Source organism: Rhinolophus hipposideros, assembly GCF_964194185.1.
Source record: "Rhinolophus hipposideros genome assembly, chromosome: 5".
NCBI classification, from domain to species: domain Eukaryota; kingdom Metazoa; phylum Chordata; class Mammalia; order Chiroptera; family Rhinolophidae; genus Rhinolophus; species Rhinolophus hipposideros.
In genome coordinates this window covers 39289439-39314303 of record NC_138051.1, presented here as the reverse complement: position 1 = coordinate 39314303, position 24865 = coordinate 39289439, and the positions used below count along the sequence as shown (strand labels likewise).

The 24865-nt window shown below is 38.2% G+C and overlaps 1 protein-coding gene across 4 annotated transcripts in view; it reads left to right on the top strand.

The window, feature by feature from the left end:
* Positions 1–24865, top strand: part of ZNF106 (zinc finger protein 106) — a 59483-nt gene that overhangs the window by 12186 nt on the left and 22432 nt on the right. For 2 of the 4 annotated variants that reach the window (XM_081049221.1, XM_081049220.1), the window contains exons 2-10: positions 890–975; positions 4707–4768; positions 9931–10131; positions 13107–15287; positions 16370–17003; positions 18303–18372; positions 19685–19839; positions 19923–19983; positions 20464–20808. In XM_081049221.1, coding sequence (XP_080905347.1) covers positions 922–975; positions 4707–4768; positions 9931–10131; positions 13107–15287; positions 16370–17003; positions 18303–18372; positions 19685–19839; positions 19923–19983; positions 20464–20808 — 3763 coding nt within the window. In that variant the 5' untranslated portion in view covers positions 890–921. The remainder of the gene's footprint in view (positions 1–889; positions 976–4706; positions 4769–9930; positions 10132–13106; positions 15288–16369; positions 17004–18302; positions 18373–19684; positions 19840–19922; positions 19984–20463; positions 20809–24865) is intronic. The other 2 variants (XM_081049223.1, XM_081049222.1) reach the window with 1 other exon arrangement.

Sequence of the window (24865 nt, the reverse complement as noted above, 5' to 3'; positions counted from 1 at the left end):
AGACTACATTGCAAAAGAGCACGTGGAGTGGGAGATAATGTTGTGGCCAGCTTTGGAAAAATCAACCACAGTGCTATTAACAAATAAAAAATTAAGCAGGGGATAGAGGAAATGTGGGAGGGGGGCAGAAAGTACATTATTTCATAGGAGGTCAGGGAAGGCCTCCTTGATGAAGCAGCGTGAGAGAGTGAGCCGTGAGAGCCATATAGACATCTTAAGGAAGAATATTGCAGACAGAGAGAACAGGAAATACAGAGGGAGCCGTAATGTAGGAGAATTCCTGGTGTGAACAAGAATTAGCAGGGAGGGCCCTGTGACTGGAGCAGAGGGATAGAGGGAGGGTGGTACCTATGGAAACAGGGTAAGTGAGAAACAGATTTTGTAGCCCATGGCAAAGGACTTTGGATCTTCTGTGAGTGAGATGGGAGGATTATTGTAAGATTCTGAGTACAGGAGCTGGGGGAGCTGACTTAAATTTTAAAAGAATCCTGTTCTGAGAATCTCTGGCATCTCTGGCTACTGGTTTGAGAGTAGGCTCTAAGAGGATAAGAGTAGAAGTAGGAAGTGAAGTCAGTGAGTGCCATGTGAGGTGATAGATATGCTCAGCAGTGAAGAATGGTTGGATTTGGGATGTATTTCAAGGTGGGACAGACAGGATTTTCTGGTCAGGGTGAATATGGGGTGAGAAAGAGGGACCAAGGATGAGTAACCAAGTTTTTGTCCCAGGTAGCTGGAAAATTGGAATTTTCATTTAGTACCAAGATGAGAAGATGGGGTGAGGGCAGGGTGGAGGTGAGGGAGATGCAAGACTTGTATTTTGGGCTATGTTGAGATGAATCTAAGAAGACATCTGGGAAAGAGGTTACTAAATGTTACTTCCTCATTGCAGGTGTGACGTTGAGTGCTGCAGATCTGGTCACTATGGGACGAGAACGAAAATGCATATTGTGCCACATTGTGTACAGCTCGAAAAAGGTAATAATAGAAGAGAGAGCATCTTAGGATTTATGACTGTTTTTTTAGAGATATCATGTGAAATTTATAGATGGGTAAAAGCTTTTAACGTTGTCTTATTTATGCTTCTTTCTTAAGCCATAGTTGGATGCCTCTGGTTTCTTTCTCATTACTGCCTCCTAAAAGCCAGTAACTGTGTTACGAAACCTCTACCCAGAATTTGAGGATACTCAAAAGTAGATAATAAAGATAAATTTAGTTAGTTAGTAGCCAGTTATAGAAGATATACTGTAAAATTTAGTTTATTTGAGGTTATACTACTTTCTAATTAGCTAAGGATAGGTAAGCATTATATGTACCTGCATTCTGTTTCTGCCTATGCTTGTGAAAAGTTCAGTACAGCTGAAATGGTATTAACAATATCCTAGGTGTCCACAAGATGGGGATGTTGCACAAAGAAAAATATTTTTAAGACGTAAAAGAACTTACCTGTGCTCTAGGGAAATTGGTAGTAAATTGTCTGTCTCACTTTTTGCTTTTTCTTATCTTTATGCTTCACTTTCAACGTGCTGCTAGCTTAAATATAGAGGAACTTTTTTTTCCCTCTATGCTTTTAAGATGTTCTTGATTGTCATTGGAAATTCAGAGAACTGGGAAGATTATTGTGAGCTATCATGAAACATGTTGGGGAGGAAAATGGTTTCAAAGACATAGGCAAGAGCTATTTTAGGTGGGAGAACAACATATACAAAAGACACAGAGGTAGAATGGCTTATAACAGTTCTAGGAGTTGGTAAGAAGTCTCATCTGATTAAAACAGTGTCATTTTGGGAATAGTGGGATTACAACTTAATTTGTAATTTAAGTGAAGAGAGTTGATAAACAATGTTGAGTGCCAGCCCGAGGGGTTCGATTATGACCCATCCAGTAGACTGAGGTGAAGACCTTCTTTTTCCTATATAGGATTTTTGTTAGTGATGGAAAAAAATCACTAACAAAATTTTTAAAGTCATGTTTAATAATATATCTGCTGCCTTTAACAAAAGTGAAAAAAAAAGACAAACTTGCTCTTCTAGTTTTAAAAATTTAGACCAGGGTTTATACAAATTTTCAATAAACAAAAATTTCTTATGGTTACTTTTAGATCAGAGGGAGATGGGAAATTGAGAAGGTATGAAATAGATAGACCTTGAGAGGTGTCAGACTGATGGAGTAGCAGCCCTGTTTTGTGATATCTCATCATTTTGCCATTTTTAAGTCTTTTTGGCACGTCTTCTACTACTCTGGTTTGAAACACGTTTTTATCTCTTCGTACTTTTCCTTGGATCATAATGAAGTTAAATCAAGGACTGAGATTATCCACTCCTGCCTTAGGGAAAGCCAACGATAGTTTTTTAAGCAAGAAAATGGCATGATTTAAGTGTTAAGATTAACGTGGTCTAAGAAACGAGCTGAATGGGTTAGTTGAAAGAGATAGTTCTGACACTTATTTTTAAATAGGTCGTGAACAACGTATGTTGAAGCAGTGCTCTCCTCTAGTTTCCCAAACCAGTGTAACTCTGGTTTCTCCAAATACACTGTGGAGGAGAAAAGATCTAGGGTGACTTAAGTATGAGCTGTATACTGCGTCCCTGAGTATCCTGATGCTCATGAACTTATGAAAGACTGAGAAGCTAGAGTTATAAATATTGAAAATATTAAAAAAACATTTTTTGTATTATTCAGTGGTTTCCAAATTTGTTCAACCACCAAATTTTTTTACCCCCTTCTTTCCCTTTTTAAAGATATAATACTGATTGATACAAAAGGAACTAAACCGAAGCTTGGTAACTAAGCAGGTATGCATTTGGGGCTATTACTTGCATCCTGTGCCTGTGGATATTTAGCAGTTATTCTGCAAGCTCAGTGGTCTCACTATTTGCACTCATTCCTCGGAGCAAGATGGGAGAGAATTTCCCATGTAAATTTAGGAAAAGATTTAGGAGGTATTGTGGACAATCAAAAGTCATGTTAAAACTAGTTTTGAGTGATAACATTTTTATAATTGAAATAGAACATAGAATTGGTTTTTATAGCAGGGAGAATAACCCATTTCAATGAATACTATTTTGGTCAGGAATGGTTTCATTTGCAAGAAACAGAACCCACTCAAGAAAAGGGTATTTGGCATATGTAAATCTAATCCAAGGAAAAATTGAACAACAGGAAGCATAGGGATTGGAGCAGGTGCTATGTATTGTTTATGAATTTTTTCATTCTATGTTATGTCACCAACTCGCCTCAGTTTTAGTTCTGTAAGGATTTAGTTAGTGGCCAATCACTTGTAGCTAGAAGGGGTCACAGGGAAAGCTGTCCCCTCCAAAGGAAGCATTTGTAGCGATAGGAAGGAAATGATGGTCATCTTCAGTAAAATTTCCATTTAAACAAAGTGTTTCGAATCATAGCCCTGTTTGTTACACTGTAGTAGATAAAATAAGACTAGGTTGTTGTCCACTTTTTGACAAACTGTATCTAATGACAAGTCTCAATTCATTAGACGCTTGCAATGTGGCATGGTGTCGGAAACACTGCTGGTGGTATCAGATCTGCCAGGGTTTGAGTCCTAGTTTGACCACTTGATTACCTATGATTCTGAGAGAGCAAGACTGGGTACATTTTCACACTTACCCCTTCAGTGCCTAGCTCTGTGCTTGATAAATGTTTGATGAGTTAGCTTCTCTGCATACTTGTGTCTGTATGAAGTTAATAATACTCCCTCAGCAATGTTTTGCAGTTCATATGTAAAAATGTTTGAGGCACTTAAGCACAGGGCACAGTTACATAGTAATACTCAACCATTGTAGTAGCCCTTTCATTATAAATGAAAATAGCCCTTCTTTCATTATGGCATGCTGGCTATATATACTTTGGCATGACAAAGGGATAGACATTTATAGCTTTTTGAGTTTTTTGAGGTGTGTGCATGTATGTGCACATATTTTTTAAGTCGAAACTCTTCCCACATTTTTTATTTTCTTCCCATGAAGGGTGGGATGGAGGGAGGAGAGAACCTAGTAAATTTTCAAACTTTTCCTTAGAACCAAACAAATCACTTGGGGGGAGTGGGCAGTAGAGACGAAGACATGATTGACTTGCTGTGTTCAAAGCAGTTTTAAAAAAACTTCCTGATCAATCAAAGAGAGGTTCTACCTCTAACTTTGATCTAGAACTTAAGTATCCATCCATCTGTTTATTCAACAGATGTTGACAACTATATGCCAGGCCCCGGCCAAGTCATGAATAAGAGTTGTAACTCTTTGTTGACAAACTCTCAGTTGAGTGGGGAAAATCAGTATTGGGGAAAAGGAGTATGGAGAAAAGTTGTCAAATAGTTGAGGTTATATGATTTCAGAGAGTTTTGTTTTGTTTTAATAAAATTTAGTAAGTTCCTTATATTGGGATAGAATTTAACCCACATAGTTTATCGTAAAGCTTTTGCCTCCTAAAGACAATATACTTTTTAACCTTGTTGGAAAGCCACTTAAATAGGTATTTGTTTACAGTTCCTCCATTTAAAGATAAAATATGTCAAAAACACAACTAAAGAATTATTTAATAAGGAACTGATTTCAATATTGAATTGAGAATAGTAGCCACAACAAACGCTTTGACACAAGAAGCTTAAGTCCCAATCGTTGATTGAATAGGAACAGAGGAATTTTTTCCCCTGAAGCAACCCTCCTTAGTTTAATCTACTTTCTTTAATTTTGAAGGAGATGGACGAACACATGCGGAGCATGTTGCATCACAGGGAACTTGAGAACCTGAAGGGCAGGTATGGGAACTGCTGTCTTCCATAAACTTGTGAATGTGGGGGGTAATCCTTCCTAAATGAATATTGTGTTATGGCATAGAACTAACTATCTTTTAGAATTAATAGTAAAGACAATAGATTTATTTTTGTGCATCTCAAATGTGTAGAATTCACAGCAGCTGTGGCAAGCAGATTACAACAAAGGTGTGTTGGGATGAACTAGTTCTCTCATTAGCAAGCTTTGTCACACTCTACACACCAGCCCTGCAACCAGCACGTTTCATATTATTGCGTCAGCAGTGTTATAAATCATTGCGTGCAGTAAACCTTTAGTGTTGCTGGAATAGTCTGAGGAGTCCAAAGTCTGCTAAATAGCACTGAATCTCATTAGTGTAAATATACTCAAAGTGCAAACCTTCAGTATTTAATGATGCCATTTTGAGATGTAAAGCTTGAGATGTTTAAGGAAAGAAAATCTAGTAAGTAAGCATTTTTTAAAAATTAAATGGAGCATATGTGTATATTCCAGGTCTTCCCCCTGATTTCTCCCTCCTCTCCCCCCTCGATGGTTCCTTTTTTGATGTTTTGACTTCTGTGAATTTGAAGTTTGGAGACCGTACGAAACAGAAACATTGGGAAACTGAAAAACATTAATTATATTTTATTTGATGCACAATAGTTACAAGCTTTGATCATTATGCCAACCTAAATCATTTGAAGTTATCTGTATTTTAAGTAATACAGTTTTAGATTGTGTGGTTGAATTAATATGTTATTAAACTTTCTGTAACTGTTTAGCATATCAATAGAATTTTTTTCATGGTCTCAGCCCCTTGCTGTGTGAAGGTTAGTTCTTCGCTGCAGTATGAAAAAGGCTCTCAGATTTAGTGTGGAGAGCCCTTATAATACCTTAAATATGTATGATCTTTAACTCATTATCATTGGAAACCTATGATTATATGTGAAATATCTTAATTACTTCATCCCATTTCCAACAGACTTCCTTCTGGAATTCACCTTATTCTGGGCTGTTTACCTGCCACCTGACTATATTATAAAATCAAACAAAACAAATTAGTAGGTTGGTGCAAAAGTAATTGTAGTTTTTGTAATTTTTAACCTTTCCAATTGCAATTACTTTTGCACCAACCTAGTAAGTTAGGTAAATTTAGTCATTAGGAGAGAAGCCCATTTTATTCCAAGACTAATGCCTTGTTTTATTCAAAGATCACTCATCAGCTATTTAAGACATTAAAAAATTGTTTTGGTTTCTTACGGTTCATGTTCATAATCGATACAGAATCATAAAAAGTAAAAAATGTAAAAGTCGTCTAACTTGTCCCCCTCCCCCAACTCCTACTTTCCTCTTAGAGGAAAGTCAACAATTTGGTGTATATCCTACCCAAACCTCTTTCTGTGTGTATACATAGATTTATATTTAGCTGTATGCACATTTTGTTTTGCCTTATTAACATAACTCAACCACATGCCATATTATAGTTGTTCTGTAACTTGTATTTCCTCTCTTCCCACCCGTCAACTTAACTGTGCCATGGGGGTTTTGTCTACCATTTTCAGTTATTAGGAGCGTTAGTCAAATAATTAGGGAGAAAGCATTAGAAGCCTCTGAACTGACAATATAAATGTGAGCTTTATCACCCAAACTCATTTTATTTAGAAGAGAGCACTTGAGGACTTATTTACTAATTTTTTCAGATGCAGTGCTAACAAGTTTTATATGGTTTCCTGGCCTGTAACAAATTATAAGGGAAAAGGCTAGCAGGTAGCAAGGAAAAACAGCTGACAAAACTATAAAAAACAAACGAAATCTCAGATCATTTACTGTAGGGACAAATTGTCATCACTAATTTGTACCACAAGAACAAATAGTTATCAGTCATTATTCCTTTACCTTCCTATCATCAGTTTGTCATTATTTCCTCTGGATTTCATGTTTAAATACTGGCTTTCTGTTTCTCTTTATATTTGTAGCACTATAATTTTTGGTTGTGACCTGGTTAAAAATGTAAAGAGCATAGTTTTAAGGTTTTGAATGTAAGCTTTATTGAGAAGTCATTTGTCTTATTTGGTCTTATTTTGTCTTATTTGGACATCTGGAGCCTTTCCCTATTTTTTCCTAATGTGCTTGTTCATATGTGTGACCTGTAAGTAGTTTCTACAGATAGATGTTATTAAAAAGGCACAAACCTTTATTTATCAACCAGCTGTCGTGGTATAGTTAGAGCAAGCTTAATAAAGAAAAGCTTATGGATAGAATATCTTAAGGCTTTGCCTTTCACACATGAGAGGAAATTGTGTGGTAACAGGATGAAGCTAATTTGGGCCCTTCTCTAAACGCCCTGGGGAAAATTTTTGCCTTTATTAGTCAAGAAGTAAAGCAGTACTTTTTCCCCAACAATTAGATTTTATATTTATACAAAGTAGTATTTTAACTGGTTATTGATAAAGAACTGAAAAATAGGATCATTGAAATATTAATTTGCTGTTTACTTTTTAAAACATGTGGTTTCCCAAACACCAGCTGTGGAAGCATGATGCATGTTGTGTGTAGAACAGGGAATTTGCTTGGCTCCAGACACAGACACTTTGGGATATTCAAGAGATGTGGTTTACCTGTTCTTTCCCTGGATAAATGTGGATTCTCTTCTCGTTTTGAAGTTTCTTGTAAAGCTTTATCTTTTTTTTTTTTTAAACTAGATTTTCATTTATAAGAAAAATATTAGGGGTTTTTGTTGTTTGATAAATCCTTTTTAGTATTAACTTTTCTATTGCTTGTACCCTTCTGGACAGGATCTCTTGAGGTGTTTTTCTACCAAATAACTTTGGAACTCTGGTTAATATTCGTTCTCACAAGGAAAGCAGAAATGTTTTAAAAATCTGTGTTTGTCTATGTTTGTGTTTGTCTATTGCATATCCAACATATGCTTGTGTTTTGGGGATTGCAAAGTGGGTGGTTTTATTTTTAACAGAGTTAAATACCGTCTATGCTATATTCCTTAATACTTTAAAAACTCAGTGTGGGCTTCCTGTTATGTCTTTAAAGAGAAAGGAATTTTGATGGTTTGGACGTGAGAAAAATTCTCTGCGTTTTAGAAGTAGGGTAAAATCAAGGATTTCATTTAAGAATACCATTTAGAATGATGTTTCTGATACTGCAATATACAGTTTAGCATTCTGTAAGTTTCTAGGTAGAAAGGGGGACCTAAAACATTTTCCATAGTTTTGAGGTTAAAGCCAAGATTTTCTCACCAGAAAATTCAGTTGACTCGAATTATTTTTTTTTTTTACGTCAGACGGGTAACGTGCCGATGTCGTAACAAGGTTTGTGGGAGGCACATCTCACGCAAAAGCGTGCACACCCAGTCATCACACTTAGGAACTACAAAAGGATCTCAAATTTTTATTATAGTATAAATTATATGTTCTAGGTTAGTTCCAGTCTTCAGAGCCTTCTGATGTTGCCCATTGGGGATAGATTTATATTTTAACTTCTTTCAGTGTTGCTGTGAGAAAAGGCTTATTTTCTGTTATAAGTTAACATTCTCTTTGAATGTGCTACCGTACTTTTAATTGCTTGAGAGAAGAATTTGACTATCCCTGCTAAACTGGAGAAAGTTAAGGATTTTTCTTTAAGTATACGAATGTATAACGTAAAAGACTATATTGTATCCAGAGCATTCAACGTTACAAAGTCCAAAAAACTATGAATTTTCCCTATTTTTCTGAGGTGTTTTCCATGATTCTTTGCAAAATAAAAAAGTGGTTTTTGTTTTGTTTTTTTAATTTATGGGACATTGTTTTTTATACTTTGTCACTCTAGACTACTGTACCCATGTTCTTAGCATGGTGCCTGGAATTTAGTAGTTGGTCAATAAGTTTTGTTTGTTTGTTTGTTTGTTTGTTTTTTAATATTCAGGTGATCTGTAACTAATAAATGAAGTGCTCAGTTTTGAGGGTCTTTTCTGGTTAATTGATATGAATTCTGCCAAATTATTGTGGGGTTTTTTTGCCATGTCTTGACAGACATATGTGAGGGGGAAGATGCAGTAGTGTGTGTGTCTGATCAAAGACAGCATATCTTTGGTGTGCTTTTTTTAAATATAAATTATAGGAAGTGCAAAAATATTACTGGTATAAACCCAAGACAAATGATACAGAGCTAAGCCAGTTTGGATTATGGAATGGATATTACTGTCCATTCATTGCACCAGTGGCCATGGTATTCACATGTTTCTTGTCAATAACGGCATAGACAGCTGAACCAACCAAGGGATTTCAGGAAGTTAAAAAAGCAGTTAAATTATTCATCTACTACGCCTCTCGACAGTGATTCCAGGCTTTGGCTTCTTAAATTGACCAAGTGTTAGATTTACCATGAAGTGTGTAAAGTAAAGGAAAAAAAAAGTCTGCCCAGCTTTCTTAATTAAGAACTTGGTTTTACTTCTCTCTAAACTGTAGCATTTTCTGAAACTTGAGAAAAACCATTTGCCTAGCACAGCTGTTGACTTCCTACAACTGAAATGCTTTCCATTCCCTTTAAAATAAGCCCTTCTGAAGCAGAATGTAGATCACATGTATCATCCAGACCAAAAAAGTTTGCTGAGACTACTACGATCATTTGCCCTGGGGTCCGGAATCTTCGCATTCCAGGCAGAGCGCCAGTTGTTCCGATTTAGTTACCCGGTTGGGATTGGCTACATTGCCTACTCTTTTCTCCACCCCTTAACTTTCACTGGGAGAAAGTTCTTGAGCCAGAGATTAAATGTAAGCGCTGTCACCAGGCTTTCTGAGTGCAGCTGGCACCATGGGTGTGCTCCAGAGCAACTTCTGTTTGCTCTGAGCCCCCTGCCCTGCCTCCCCTTTCACCATGTTTCCTCTGGCAAGATTTTAAGTACAGCAATTCAAGAAGATTTCTCCTCCTAAACGAAATTATTCTGAAGTGTATTGCCTCTTGATTGCTGGAAAAGAATCTTAAATTCATTTCAAAAGTAACTTATGAACAAACTTATTAAAAGTGATGAAAGGAGCATTCAAATTGATTAGCACTAACTTTTCACTGTACCAAAGTGTGCAGTGGCTTTCAGAGGAAACTATAACAGATCTGGTGAGTGTGCCATGCCAGTGGGGAGAATTGAATGTCCCTCATCTCCCTCTTTCCCTAGGGACAGTAGTCATGAGTGCCGCGTGTGCGGGGTCACAGAAGTGGGTCTTTCTGCATATGCAAAGCACATTTCTGGCCAGTTGCACAAAGATAACGTTGATGCCCAGGAAAGAGAAGATGATGGAAAAGGAGAAGAAGAGGAAGAAGATTATTTTGACAAGGAACTCGTTCAGTTAATAAAACAAAGGAAAGAACAAAGTCGGTGAGTAATGATTTTGATTTTTCAAAAGCCTTTCTGAAACAGAATATAGAAGAGAATACATTTTCCATTTCCGTACTTGTCAGCCTGTAAGCATTCAGCCTTATCTTAGTTGGAAAGTTTAGCTTGACGTCGCTGTCTTATGCATAAAAGGGCAATGGAATGCTTTCTTGAACTAGAACTACTGTACTATCTGCTTAAAAAAACAAAAAACACCTCAGTATTGTCCCTACATAAAAACTAGCTGTAGCTGCTCAACATATCTGAAATCTTACCATATTGATAACTTTGTTTAGAACTGTTTTTATTAGTTCCAAAGTTTTTGGGTACCAATAAATTGTTTTTATTTGTTATCCAAATTTTCTAGTGGAAAGGAATTAGTATATAAGCTTCATTTGAATATTTTATATAGTATTTCTTATTGAATCCCTTATGAAAAAATGTTCTGCCTGATGTGAATTAATATGGTGCTTGTACCAAGTTTGATTTATCCCTTTATTATTAAGTGCTTCAGTAAATATTTGTTGAGTACATTTATATTTTAAATTTGACAGTGTCAAGATCATTTCAGCAGTGTAAGTTTTCCAGCTTGTACCACATAGTTTCATTCCCACATCTATAATTCAGGTATTAGGCTGTTTGTTGTATTTTAACCTTACTGATTTGCGGTCCAAAGACTTTAATTAATGAAGCAGAAATTTTCAGGTATGAGTTAGAGAGAGAGAGAGCCAGTTATGAGGTAGGGTAATTTTTCAAGTCTTAACACATGATGAGCATTTCAAATTCTAAAATAAAATTTTAAAGATCCTTCTTGAATACTAGTTGTACCTGGTCTTACTTCATTTTTAGTTAGAGGTTTGGATATAAAAAGGAAGCAGTTTTTGTTATGTGAAAAGGTTTTTGAATAAGTCCTCCAAGAAGGAGACTTTCTTAGTTTTAAAATGTCAGTGACAACATGGTACTGAAATTGTTCAGTTGCTCAGTCCTCTAAATGACATTCTCACTACTTTCAGTATAGCTGTAGTTTGCTCTTGTTTAGGATGTTGGAGCCTCTGGGAGACCAACTTCTATTTTTGCTCTTACACTCACTCTTGATAAGCCATTATTAGCTTATCTGTGTAAATGATTAAACATTAAGTCAGGGTAAAAGAGCTTCTCAGTAAATTAGACATTTATATCATAGTTAACTATTCTTTGAGTATCTTAATATGCTTTTTGGTGACCTATTTATAGTCATCTGCTGATAGCTTTATTAGGTTTTTTTGTTTGTTTGTTTGTTTTTTCTCCATGAGGTTTTTCATTTAGAGTGTTCTTTCTGGGCTGTGGGTTTAGCTGTATGCTATGGTCCCTTCAATCTAGCCGATTCATAATGATCTAGGAATTCTGCTTTGTGGCTGATTTATTGCCCAATTCTCCTCTCATTTCTGGATCACATTAGTATAGCTGAGACAGTGATCTCCTTGGATGTCAAAAGTTGCATAGTGGTTAGAAACAAAAGATAAAAGGAATTTGGCTAATGGTGGTACAAATATCCTGCAAGTGTATGTAATAACACTTCTCATTTGGGAACCTAGGCCCTCCTGTTTGGACATGGTTGCATTTCATAATGTAAGTGGGTATTTAAACTTTTAGGTACATTAACTTTTAATTCCATCTTGTGAAAAAGGAAGAAATTCCAATTTGTGTCCAAAAACTTATAGATGTTAGCTTTTAATGCCAATTAAATTCAGTACTGAGTTTAAGATTTAATTCAAGTTCAGAGGAGGGAACCCAGCTACAGAAACTGTATTTTGGGATTTTCATTCTATCAAGGCCTAGTGGTTGAGTCCAGAGTAAGACGGCCACGGTCCAAATCTTTACTATACCACTTACTGCTTGTAGTATTCTAGGCAAGCTACTATTATTCTCTAATCTAGAGTATTCTCTAATCCTCTGTTTTCTCATCTAAAACGTAGGAATAATAAGAATACTTGCTTTAGGGTTGTGAAAAGTTAATGAGATAATCTATATAAAGTGCTTAGCATTAAATGCCTAATAATTAGTAGGCACTCAATAAATTTTAGCTAGTATTATTCAATTTTCTGAGCACCTACCACATGCTAAAACATACCTTAGGCATATGTTTATAGAGAAAAATGGTTTTGTACCTATTCCTGTGATGTTTACTTAAATTTATTCACAGTTCTGTGGGCTCATCTAACAAGAATAGTTCATACAGCTGTAGCTTCTTTATAAAAGCCTCTAGCACATGAAACTCCATGTAATACTTATTGTGCTGCTTTTTTGCTATGTGCTCTTTTACTCCTGTTTATGACCTTAATTATTTCCTGTTCCTGAAGGTTGTAAGACCTTCAGGAACAGGAACTATACATAAAAGCACACATTCAATGACTGTTAGTCATGAACGAACAATGACTGTACACCACTAACAGTCATTGAATGTGTGCTTGATGAAGTGTTTATTAACGAAAGTGATTATACCAAGTAAAATTTTACCATTTAAAATAGGTTAAGAAACTGGGTTTTTAAGAAAGAACCAACAACGGAAGAAATCATTAAGAGCAGCGGAACTTAAATTGTTGTATTAACTACGATAACTAACCATAGCTACAAACTATAATTGTTCTTATTTTCGAAAAGCTGCATCATATAACAATAATAATTGGGACAAAAACCCAGAACATCCCAAGAAAAACAGGAGCAGAAAAGGGAAGCTAGTATAAATATGTCAACTTCTTAATATTTCTGGAGTAATAGGAGAAACAGGTATTGTTTAATTTCTAAATAAATTGTGAAATAAAAGTTTAACTCTATCATTGAAAGATAGGAAAGCAACCACTATTAGAAATAAAAGTGGACTCTATTACATATTCTAAGTAACCGGGACGGGAGGTCGAGGGGACGTTTGGTGGGTTATGCCTTTAAAGGAAGCGTAAGGATTCATTTAAATCACTAACGAAAAGCTGTTTTTCTTCCAGACAAGATGAACCTTCCAATAGCAACCAAGAAGTAAACTCTGATGACAGGCGACCCCAACGGAGACGAGAAGACCGAATCCCTTACCAAGACAGAGAGAACTATAGCCAGCCAGCGTGGCATCATCGGGGACCCCCTCAACGGGACTGGAAATGGGAGAAAGATGGCTTTAATAACGCCAGGAAAAACAGCTTTCCACATTCTCTGCGGAACAGCAGTGGGCCCAGAGCATGTTCCAGGTGGCACAAGGGGGTGGCAGGCGGCTCATCCACTTGGTTTCATAACCACAGTAGTTCTGGAGGTGGCTGGCACTCGAATAATGGAACGGTAGATTGGAATCACAACGGTACAGGAAGGAATTCCAGTTGGCATTCGGAAGGAACAGGTGGCTTTTCCAGTTGGCACATGACCAGCAGTAACGGAGACTGGAAATCCAGCGTACGTAGTACAAATAGTTGGAATTACAGTAGCCCCGGAGACAAGTTTCAACCAGGCAGAAACAGAAACTCTAACTGTCAGATGGAAGACATGACTATGCTATGGAACAAGAAATCTAAGTCAAACAAATACAGTCAAGAGAGATATAATTGGCAGCGACAAGGAAAGGACAAAGTTGGTACAGTTGCTACCTATAGAGGTCCTTCTGAAGGATTTGCAAGTGATACATTTCATTCACAAGGCTTACTTGACTTCAATTTTGAGCAGCTGGAAAGCCAAACCACTAAACAAACTGACAGCATAGCTTCCAAAATCGGTGGGAAGAATGGCAATGTAGCAAGGGAAAAGCTCCGTCGCTGGACTCCTTACCCTTCCCAGAAGACTCTGGATTTACAATCGGGAATGAAAGAAGTCACTGGTAATAAGTCAGAAGTGATAGATAAGCCTTTCTTTGATTTTACCTTAATAGCAGGAACACAAGAGCCCCAGATTGAAGAAACAAATAATTGCCCAAAGCTGAAAACACAAAAAGAAACACATACTGGATCTCTTAATCATAAAGCCACTTCTGATTGTACTGCTTCCTACGAGGTGGTGCGAGAATGCCCCATTATAGAAAAACCTGAACAAGAACATAACTTAAATAAGATGCCATCTTTAAAATCCCCACTTCTTCCAATTCCAATCACTAAATCAATCCCTCAAAAGCAAGATTCAAAGAATCCCTCAAAAAACACCAAAATGAATTCTTTTTTTTCTGGAGAACACTCAAATCCCTTGAACAAACCCACTGTAGAAGACAGTCATGGTTCTTCTTATATGTCCAAATCGCAAAGTTCATGTCCTCGTGTTTTAAAAGGGAATAAAAATACATTGGGTACTCAAAGGGAACCTGACGAAAATTTAAGTGATACATTACAAAAAGCCAAAGAGGTGCTACAGTGTCATGAGTCTTTGCAAAATCCACTTCTTAGCACTTCCAAAAGGATCAGAAACTACACGAAAGCAAGTAGGAATGTAGAAGAGTCTGAAAAAGGATCTTTGAAGATTGAGTTTCAAGTACACTCATTAGAAGATGAAAGTGATGAAGAGATATCTGACACAGAAAAGCATGGAACAAAAATTGGAACCCTGGGTTCTGCAACGACAGAAGTTTTATCCTGCGGCACTCACAATGCTAATGAGAAAGAGGGAGATGACCCAAACCTGAAAACATCTAGAAAACTATCCACTTCCCCATGTCAGTCAACAGTTCCCCAGAAAGAATCTGAATTACAAATTACATCTGTAGCCAGTCCACACCCTGGCTTACTGCTAGACTTGAAAACCTCTCTAGAAGAGGTACAGGTTGATGACCCTGTTAAATCTCACGTATCTTATGAAACAGAAGGCTTTGAGAGTCCTAGCTTGGACTCAGAGCTTCAAAAAAGTGATACAGCTCAGCCCTCAGGCCTTCTCCTGCCTGAACTAAGTAAGCTTGGCTTTCCTGCCTCACTCCAAAGGGATCTCAGCCGGCACATTAGTTTGAAGAGCAAAACGGGAGCACACCTCCCTGAGCCAAACCTCAATAGTGCTCGCCGCATTCGCAATATTAGTGGTCATCGAAAGAGTGAGGCAGAGAAGGAATCTGGGCTCAAGCCAACCCTTCGGCAGATTTTAAATGCATCTAGGAGAAATGTCAACTGGGAACAGGTCATTCATCAAGTAACCAAGAAAAAGCAAGAGCTGGGCAAAGGCTTACCCAGGTGTGTGCCTTTTTTCAGTACCCATTTTTCTTTCTTTTCTTTTAAACTTACCCTTTGACCCCGGTCAAGAGAATTCTTGTTACATGTAATTAAATGTTTGCCAAAAATATATGTTGTAGATGTCTGGTTTAAATATCAGAGTGACTCCTACTCTATAACAAATGGAATAAAGTGTTTCCTAGCAGGAAATTCAGGTTAAAAGAAGGGTACCTACTTTTGAGAAATGAGATGGGGACATAGAAAAAACCTTCAGAAAGCCAACACTTTGGGCCAGAAAATGACAGCAAAACAAAACAACAAATCTATAAATCTGTATCTATCTGTAGATTTTAATGAGTGGTGCAACTTTTAAATATAATTGTTCTCATTACCTTTTACTTAGAACCTGTGGAGAGTTACCCTTCTGTATGTACTCGGGGCGTTATGTTCTCTTAAGTACTTGTGTAAATTTTTGGCTCTTTATCATATGTGGAGATACTTAACTTTTCTGAATGGTAAAGCAGTGTTCAACATAGGTTTGCTACTTGAAAATCATCCTGCTATATTATGATTATGTTGCCCTCAAGGCTTAAATTTCTATCCTTATTGAAATAACATATTTATTGTGCCCCTTATTCCTTTCCCATAACTTATTCCTTTCCCATAACTTACTGAGATTTCCCATAACATTGAGATTATAAAGTTCTTAGTATAGTATCTGGTACTTGTGAATGCTCAATAGATATTTGTATTTGTTTTTTGGTTTGTTTGCTGATAAACATTACGTATTTGTTGGTAGTTTCGAGCTCTATGTTTAATAAAATCCTCAATTTTTACTCCCTCAAATGCATTCTTACAGCTGTACACAAACTTCTAATTTAGTACTTTTTACATTACAGTACTTACAGTTATTTACTTTAGGTCTTACAGTTATTTACTTTAATACTTATAGTTATTTACTTTAACTCTTAGACTGTGAGCTCCCTGAGGGAAGAAACCATCTTATTTATATTTGTAACGTCGTTGCTTAACAGAGCCTGGTACATTAGCTGATGCTCCCCTCTCCCAACCATGTTTGATTTCTTTCTTTTTTCCTTCTTAAGGTTTGGCATAGAAATGGTGCCTTTAGTTCAGAATGAACAAGAAGTCTTGGATTTGGATGGGGAGCCTGATCTGCACGATCTAGAAGGATTTCAGTGGGAAGGTGTTTCCATTTCTTCATCCCCTGGGTTGGCAAGGAAGAGAAGCCTTTCGGAGAGCAGCGTGATCATGGACAGGGCTCCTTCTGTGTATAGCTTCTTCAGTGAGGAAGGTACAGGCAAAGAACATGAGCCCCAGCAGATTTTTGCACCTAGTCACTCACTGAGGGCTGCAGAGAATCAGAAAACCACCGTGGGCCTTAAGCAGGAAGTGACACCTCTGGCTGCTTCCCTAAGAACCGGTGAAAGGGCTGAAAATGTTGCTACTCGAAGGCGACATAGTGCACAGTTATCCTCTGACTGTACGATACCTTTGATGCATTTGGCAAAAGACTCGAACAGCCAGGAGACTTCTACACCCCCATCAGAGAATCGGAATGCCCTGGAGAGTAACGGAGAAGGAAACTCTTTGTCGTCCAGTGCAGCCTCAGCCCTTGCAATCTCCAGTTTGGCCGATGCAGCCACAGATAGTAGCTGTACCTCTGGTGCTGAACAAAATGATGGCCAGAGCATTAGGAAGAAACGGAGAGCCACTGGAGTGAGTATGATTCCCTGTGCCTTTTGTAGAACATTCCATATAGTGACTTGGCTGTTGTGAGAAAGATTTAACTGTTTAATTTTTCTTGCGTGTCTTGGGGTTGTGGTTCTCCCTACTCTGGAATGGAAGACTTGTGAGGCTCTTACTCTTCCATTTCTATTCTTATCCTACTGGTTTCTTGCCCTGAGTAATTCTGCTAAGTTAGATGTAATTGAATATGAATGTACAGTACTAGGAAAATATGAAGTCATCTCTATAACTGGTCACCAAGCCAGTGATTTCTTTTTATCACCTGACAAGGAATAAGCCACATCTTCAGCTGTAACTTGATCTGTTTCCATGATGCATTCTGTACTGCTACTGAAGGAAGGCATTCCAGTGTGCCTGTGTGGGGCGTGGGTGCTTGTTGGATCCAAGAGTTCTAGGCTTAACACTAAGGTAGTTTTAATACTAATAGAGTGCATCTATATGAGCATAGTCTGAGAAGTATTTGTAGTCTATTACTCTGTCCTTTGTACTTCAGTTACCCAGCCTGGACCTTTCAGAATCCACTCCTGTACTGACACCACTTCTCTCTGGCATCTCTGTTGCTAATATTGCTTAACCCTTTTAGGAACCCTTTCTGAAAAGAAAGAATTGTGGTGATGATATAGTCTGGAATCTGGCACTGTGCGAACATGCACTGTTTGCTTTAATACTGAGGCAGTATAGCAGAGTAGATAAGGGCATGGGTTGTAGACCCAGGTTCAAATCCCACCTCTGCCCCCTTTGAGCTAGACACTGTAGTGGATATTGTCAGATGAGAGATTGTCCTATGACAAAGCTAATATATTAGGACTTGTCTCAATAGACTGTTTAGCTTTTTGTTGTAAAGATTTTATTGCTGAAATTGAAAGTATAATAGAAACTATGCCGTGATGAAATCAGATATACGTATCATTGGCTTTGTCCACACTTTTCTCTGTGCCTTGCTAAGATTTGAAATGCTTTGCCTATATGTTGTGGGCTTTACCACCTCTAGAATGCTAAGAAGGCACTTGACCTTAGATTGCTTTGTTAAAATCATACACATTCATTCAACTAACATTTTAGTTCTTATCACATGCGTTAGACTCCTACTATCCTGTTAGAGGTGGTAGCAATAATGAAGAATATTATTGCTATGAAGAATATTCATATTCTATTCATATTGCTATGAAGAAGAATATTGTACGACTATCTCAGAACTGATTGTTTTTTTCCCTCCTGGATGATAGCCTTTATATATTTAATATTATTCACCTTTCTTTACTTCCTCAGGATGGATCTTCTCCCGAACTCCCAAGTCTTGAGAGGAAAAATAAAAGAAGGAAAATTAAAGGAAAGAAAGGTATAGTGCAGAATATTCTGGCAGAAAAAAATTGTTCTTAGAGCAATTCACCCGTTTTGCAACTTGACACAGAGTATAACTTGTGATTATTAAACACTGATCACCCATTTATTTCTTTTTTTCATTTTTGTTGTCTTGCTTAAGGGCATAGGAAACTTTGATTTCCTACTATCTACAGTAGCAGCTATAGAAGAAATATATGATGCCACATAGATCTGTAAGCTAAAGTTAATATATGTCATGAACAAATTGAGTTCAGTATAAAGCAGAAGGTCGTAGTGGACCTTTTTAATGGATGAAGAGGAACAGGCCTTTAGTAAAAAATTTATCCATGTTGATCATTTATAGCCATGTCTCTCACATTCCGTTTTTGAAGTGTCTTGGTTGCTTTTCTCCTGTGAGTTAAGGAGTTAATGTGGCTCCCTGACTGGTATGCTTCTACAACACTTGCTTTCCACTTACTGAAACCCTATTCCAGTATAAGGGCTAGTGTGGGAAGGGACGGGACAAGCCTTAGGTGATATGATGCGTAAGGAGGACCCCAGTTTTCGGCTGGGGCAACCGTGTAGATGATGGTATCATTTGTAGAGCTAGAAAACTCTATATGAGAAGAGCAGGTTGAAAATAGAGGAAGATGATGAGTTCCCTCTTGGATCCCTTGAATTAAAGGACCTTAGAGACACTTAGGTAGTTGGATATGTGGGTCTGGAATTTAATAAAGAGGTCTTGGCATATTGAATGGGAGAGACAAATACATACACATAGTAGAACATTTTATTTAAAGTAACTTAAGTGTACTATTTCAAAGCTATATCTCCTTCAGGAAGACTTCTGTAATAAAGAGAACTATTTTATGTTAACTAACAGACTAGAAAAATATGGATTGGGAGGAGAGTGCAAGCAGTTCAGGTTTGGGGCCCAATCTAAACATAAATTTTGGGTGAAGAGGGTGGTAAATAAAGGAAGAATGGAAAATTTTGAAAACTACAATAATTGACTTACCTGGGACAAAGATTTCACTTGGCCGGGTGGTGGTGGAAGATGGTGGGTGATCAGGTAAGATGGTACCGCGTGGTGGTGTACTTGAACTTCAGAGGTGCCTCCATCTTAACAATTCTCATTTTTGATTTCTAACTCTGACAATATCGGGCTTAACTACATGATTTGTGAGATTTGATGAGTCTCCAGTGACCTATTGGGGAGAAAATAAAGGCTTATCCTAGATAATTGATGTAGTTCTATCTTCTGGGGAGCTGTATTATTAAAGAGAAGCCTCCAGTATTAAACTGAGTCTCATGGTTTCTTTTGGCAGAACGTTCTCAGGTTGACCAGCTGCTGAATATTTCCTTAAGGGAGGAAGAACTAAGCAAATCATTGCAGTGCATGGATAACAGCCTTCTGCAAGCCCGTGCAGCACTTCAGACAGCTTATGTTGAAGTTCAGAGGCTACTTATGCTCAAGCAGCAGGTAACAGCAGGTGGAACATTTAATGAAAATGATCGTCTCCGAAGTTGGATTTCCAAATGCTTAACAAAATACTTTATTTTTAGATAACTATGGAGATGAGTGCACTGAGGACCCACAGAATACAGATTCTACAGGGATTGCACGGTATTTAGAGAAAATCTGATAGATTGGGTTCTCTGTAGCTTGTGACTTTTTGTTCCCTATAAAGGGGAATTAAAATAGCCATGAAAAGGTCATATGATTTGTCTCATGTCTCCTTGGTTTCATTCTTCTATAGGAAGGCCTGTGAGACTGTACATCCCCCAAATACTTAGCAATGGAGACAGTATGTTACAGAAAGAGCCTTAGGTTAGGAATCAAAAGACCTTGGCTGTTCAAACTTGACTGTTTCCTTAGTATCTATGTGACTTTGGATAAGTCACTTAAAATCTGAAAAATTAGAATGTTAATGCCTATTTTGTCTGTATCCTTGGTGGTTGTATAGATTAGATGACAACTAATTTGAAGAATTATGAGAGACTTTAAAATTCCCTTGTAATCTTTAAAAACATAAATTGGCTAAGAAACAAGTGACTTTTCAGAGAACATTTTTGCATTTGGATGTATGTATGTTTCCTATTCTAGAAACATATGAGCCTTCTGAGCGCGCACAGCAGGTTCCCTGTAGTAGCCTTACACGAGAACAAAGGAGCAGTAGATCTCAAACATCAGCTGATGCCACGCCGCTGCCTACTCCCTTTCTCCCGGTTTTTCTGGAGCCTCCATCTTCTCATGTGTCCCCATCATCCACCGGAGCCCCTCTCCAAGTAACCACATCTCCTACTTTCCAACCCCATGGAAGTGTTCCTGCTCCAGACTCATCGGTTCAGATTAAACAAGAACCTATGTCTCCTGAACAAGACGAGAATGTGAATGCTGTGTCACAAGGCTCTCCTTGCAGTGTGTCCAAGGAATTACTGCAAGCTAATAGTATGTAAACTTTTCTCTGGGTGAAGGGCAACCCTGTAGTGGATCTAGGGCAATCTTATATCAGTGATGTAAAGCTACGCTTGCCCATTAAAACGAAAGTTATTACAATTAATTTTTCTTGAGGTTTCCTTCATTTAAGAGGATTTAAATATCAGTAACTTTCTCCTAACTTTTCTGTAATATATAGGATTACTAAATTGACTTTGTATTAGCATCTGAAAGATTTCATTTATAAGGATTGGTGCATAATTATTTAGTTTTGGGGAGATAAGTGGGGTTGATGTTGTTCAGTCAATTTTCTAAAGAAGATATATCTTCTGAATTTCTAGCACTTACCTGTCTTTATCTTCTAGAGTACAAGCCAGGAGTAATATAAGCCTGAGAGTCAGGTGGCCATGATGAAAGGCTTTGGGTTTGGGATCATCTAATGGAACTTGGGTGGCTTTGAGAAATAACCAAGGTTTTTTGTCTTTTCATAAAATAACACTCACCTGGTGACTATTTGAGAACAACTTTTGAGCAACTTAAAATCTTATCTGACGTTTACGTAACCACAATGGTACTTTATTGAAAATTAAGTAAAAAGTAAACAAACTGACATTTTGTGATTTCTTGAGCCAAAACAAAAAGTCTGAAGAATTACCCTAGATTTTGCTAACCTGTTGCAACACTAATCTATTGCATATGTATATTATCTTTCATATTGAATTTTGTTGCTTTTATGTGGATAGTATTTGGCGTTTTTTTCAAAAAACTAGTAATGAAGCAATATAATGACTTTTTAAGCTAATTTTTCAAAAGTAGCTTTTGTTAGATTTCTTTTTCTCATTGCAAAAGTAATTCATGTTTATTGTAAATAATTGGGAAACTATAAAAATGTGGACTTTTTCCCCCAGAGTTATTTTTTTAATTAGTTTCAGGTGTACAAAGAAGCATAATAGTTAGACATTTAAACCCCTTGTAAAGTGATAACCTACCCCTCCAAGCTACTACCCCTCTGACATCTTATATAGCTGTTATAAGACCATCGACTATCTTCCCTAGGTTGTTCTCCACATCCCATGTCTATATATACCTATACATTTAGTTGTAGTTGACATTCAATATTATTCTACTTCAGCTCTTCAGGTGTATAGCGCATTAGTCAGGCATCTACACAGTCTATGATGTGAGACTCCTGATAAGTCCAGTGCCCATCTGGCACCTTACATGATCTGTACAACATTATTGGTTATATTCCCCATACTGTATTAACTATCAATTTATATTTCTTTTTTTGTTTGTTTTTAATTTTTTATTTACTTATTGGGGTTACAATGGTTAGTAAAATTATATAGATTTCAGGTGTATAATTCTGTATTACATCATCTATAAATCCCATTGTGTGTTCACCACCCAGAGTTAGTTCTCCTTCCATCATCATATGTTTGTATATTTCTTAATGCCTTCACCTTTTTCACCCTAACCCGAACCCCATTCCCATCTATCACCCTGATAGATCTAGTACCTATCTGACACCATACCTAGTTATTACAATATTGTTGACTATATTCCTGATGCTATAACTTACATCACTACTGTATAACACCCAATTTATTATTTTTTTTTAATTGGGGAATATTGAGAAACTGTGTTTTTCCAGCACCCATCTGCTCCAAGTGAAGTCGTTTTCAATCTAGTTGTGGAGGGTACAGCTCAGCTCCAAGTCAAGTCATTGTTTTCAATCTAGTTGTGGAGGGCGCAGCTCACTGGACCATGTGGGAATCAAACCAGCGATCTTGGTGTTATGAGCACTGCGCTCTAACCAACTGAGCCAATCGGCCACCCCCAATTTGTTCTTCTTAATGCCTTTCACCCATCCTTAAAGAAGTCTCTCTTAAGAGTCCTTGTAATACTGGTTTGGTGGTGATGAACTCCTTCAACTTTTTCTTGTCTGGGAAGCTCTATCAGTCCTTCAATTCTAAATAACAGCCTTGCTGGGTAAAGCAGTCTTCGTTGTATGTCATTACTTCTCATCATTTGGAATATTTCCTGCCACTCCCTTCTTACCTGCAAAGTTTCTGTTGAGAAATCAGCTGAGATAGTCTTATGGGGGCTCCGTTATATGTAACTAACTGCTTTTCTCTTGCTGCGTGTAAGATTCTCTCTTTGTATTTAACCCTTGACATTTTCAGTATGATGTATCTTGGTGTTGACCTCTTTGGGTTCATCTTGTTTGGGTCTCTCTGTGCTTCCTGGGCTTGTATGTCCATTTCCTTCACCAGATTAGGGAAGTTTTCTGTCATTATTTCTTCAAATAGGTTTTCAGTTCCTTCCTGTCTCTCTTCTCTTTCTGGTACCCCTATAATGCGAATGTTGGTACGCTTGATATTGTCCTGGAGGCCCCTTAAACTGTCCTCAATTTTTTGGATTCTTTTTTCTTTTTGCTCTTCTGGTTGGGTGTTTTCTGCTATCTTATGCATCACTGGTTGGATCCTCGCTTCATCTAATCTACTGTTGATTCCCTGTAATATGTTCTTCGTTTCCATTGTTGTATCCTTTTGCTGACTGGTTCTTTTTCATGGTTTCCATCTCCATTTTTATGAGATCATTGAGCATTCCTATAACCAGTGTTTGGAACTCTGCGTCTGAGATTGCTTATCTCCGTTTTGTTTAGTTCTTTTTCTGGAGCTTTGTTCTGTTCTTTCATTTGGGACATGTTTCTTTATTTTTATTTTTATTTTTTTAAATTTTTTGTTGTTGTTGGGGAACAGTGTGTTTTTTCAGGGCCCATCAGCTCCAAGTCAAGTCATCGTCCTTTAGTCTAGTTGTGGAGGGCACAGCTCAGCTCCTCGTCCAGTCACCATTTTCAATCTTGCAGGAGACGCACCATCCTATGTGGGAATTGAACTGGCAACCTTGTTGTTAAGAGCTTGCGCTCTAACCAACTGAGCCATCTGGCCGCCCCCTGGGACATTTTTCTTTGTCTCTCCATTTAGGCTGCCTCCCTGTGTTTGTTTCTGTGTGTTAGGGCTGCTATGTCTCCTGGTCTTAGTAGAGTGGCCTTATGTAGTAGGCGTGCGTGGGGTTCAGTGATGCAGTCTTTCTGGTCACCTGAGCCATGCGCTCCAGGTGTGTCCTTTGTGTGGGTTGTGTGTGCCCTCCTCTTGTAGTTGAGCCTTGGTTGATAATTGCACATCAATGTGAGGGACTGACCCTTGGGCTTACTGGTTGTAAGGACTGATCTTGACTACAGTGGAAGGGTTGTGCAGAGGCTGATCCTATGGAGCAGGATCTGCCTCAACAGAACTCTGGTGTCTGCCCAATCTTCCCCTTACATGTGTCATACTTGGAGGTGGCTGGGTGATGCTCCAGCTTGTTTTGAAGCTGACCACTGCGGGCGCCAGCCCCAGGACCACCTTGGAGGGGATCTGCTGTAGGCCTACTTCAGCCACAGCCCGTGCCCCACCCGGGGCCACCTAACGCGAGCCAGAGAGAAATTCACAGATGACTGCTGCCTGTGCTGTGCTTAGAAACACCTAGAGAGACCAAGCCGCGAACCAAGGCCGACTTCTGCTAGTGCCAGCTTAGGCCTGCTCAGCCAGAGGTACAGGACACTCTCAAGCCAGATGCTGCTTGTCTAGGTTCCGCGGACCTTTGAGAGACCCTAGGAAAGTGTAGCTTGTGGCAAGACAAGCGGTCTGCATGAAAAAGCTTCTGGAAGCAGTCTGGGTGTGCCCAAAATTGGGCGGGGCGGGGCCTCGAATTGCTAGGGTGTGGCAGTCAAACGTTGGAGAGTCAGAAATAGCAGCTGCCTGTGTTCCCACGCCGGGCAGGGGGAGGGCTCAACAAAGAAACAATGGCCTCCACCAGCCCTTCTGTCCACGAGAAAGCCACCTCTCTAGCCTCCATCCCAAGTTCCCCACCATTTTTCCCTGCCACCCTTCCAGCTGCTGCCCCAGTGCTGGAGCTCAGAGCGAGTGATCCTGTTGGTGGGTAAGTACGTGCGGTCCCTTTAAGAGGAGCTCCTGTGCGTGCAGCCACGCTGTCTCATTTAGTCACAGTCTTCACTGTTTTT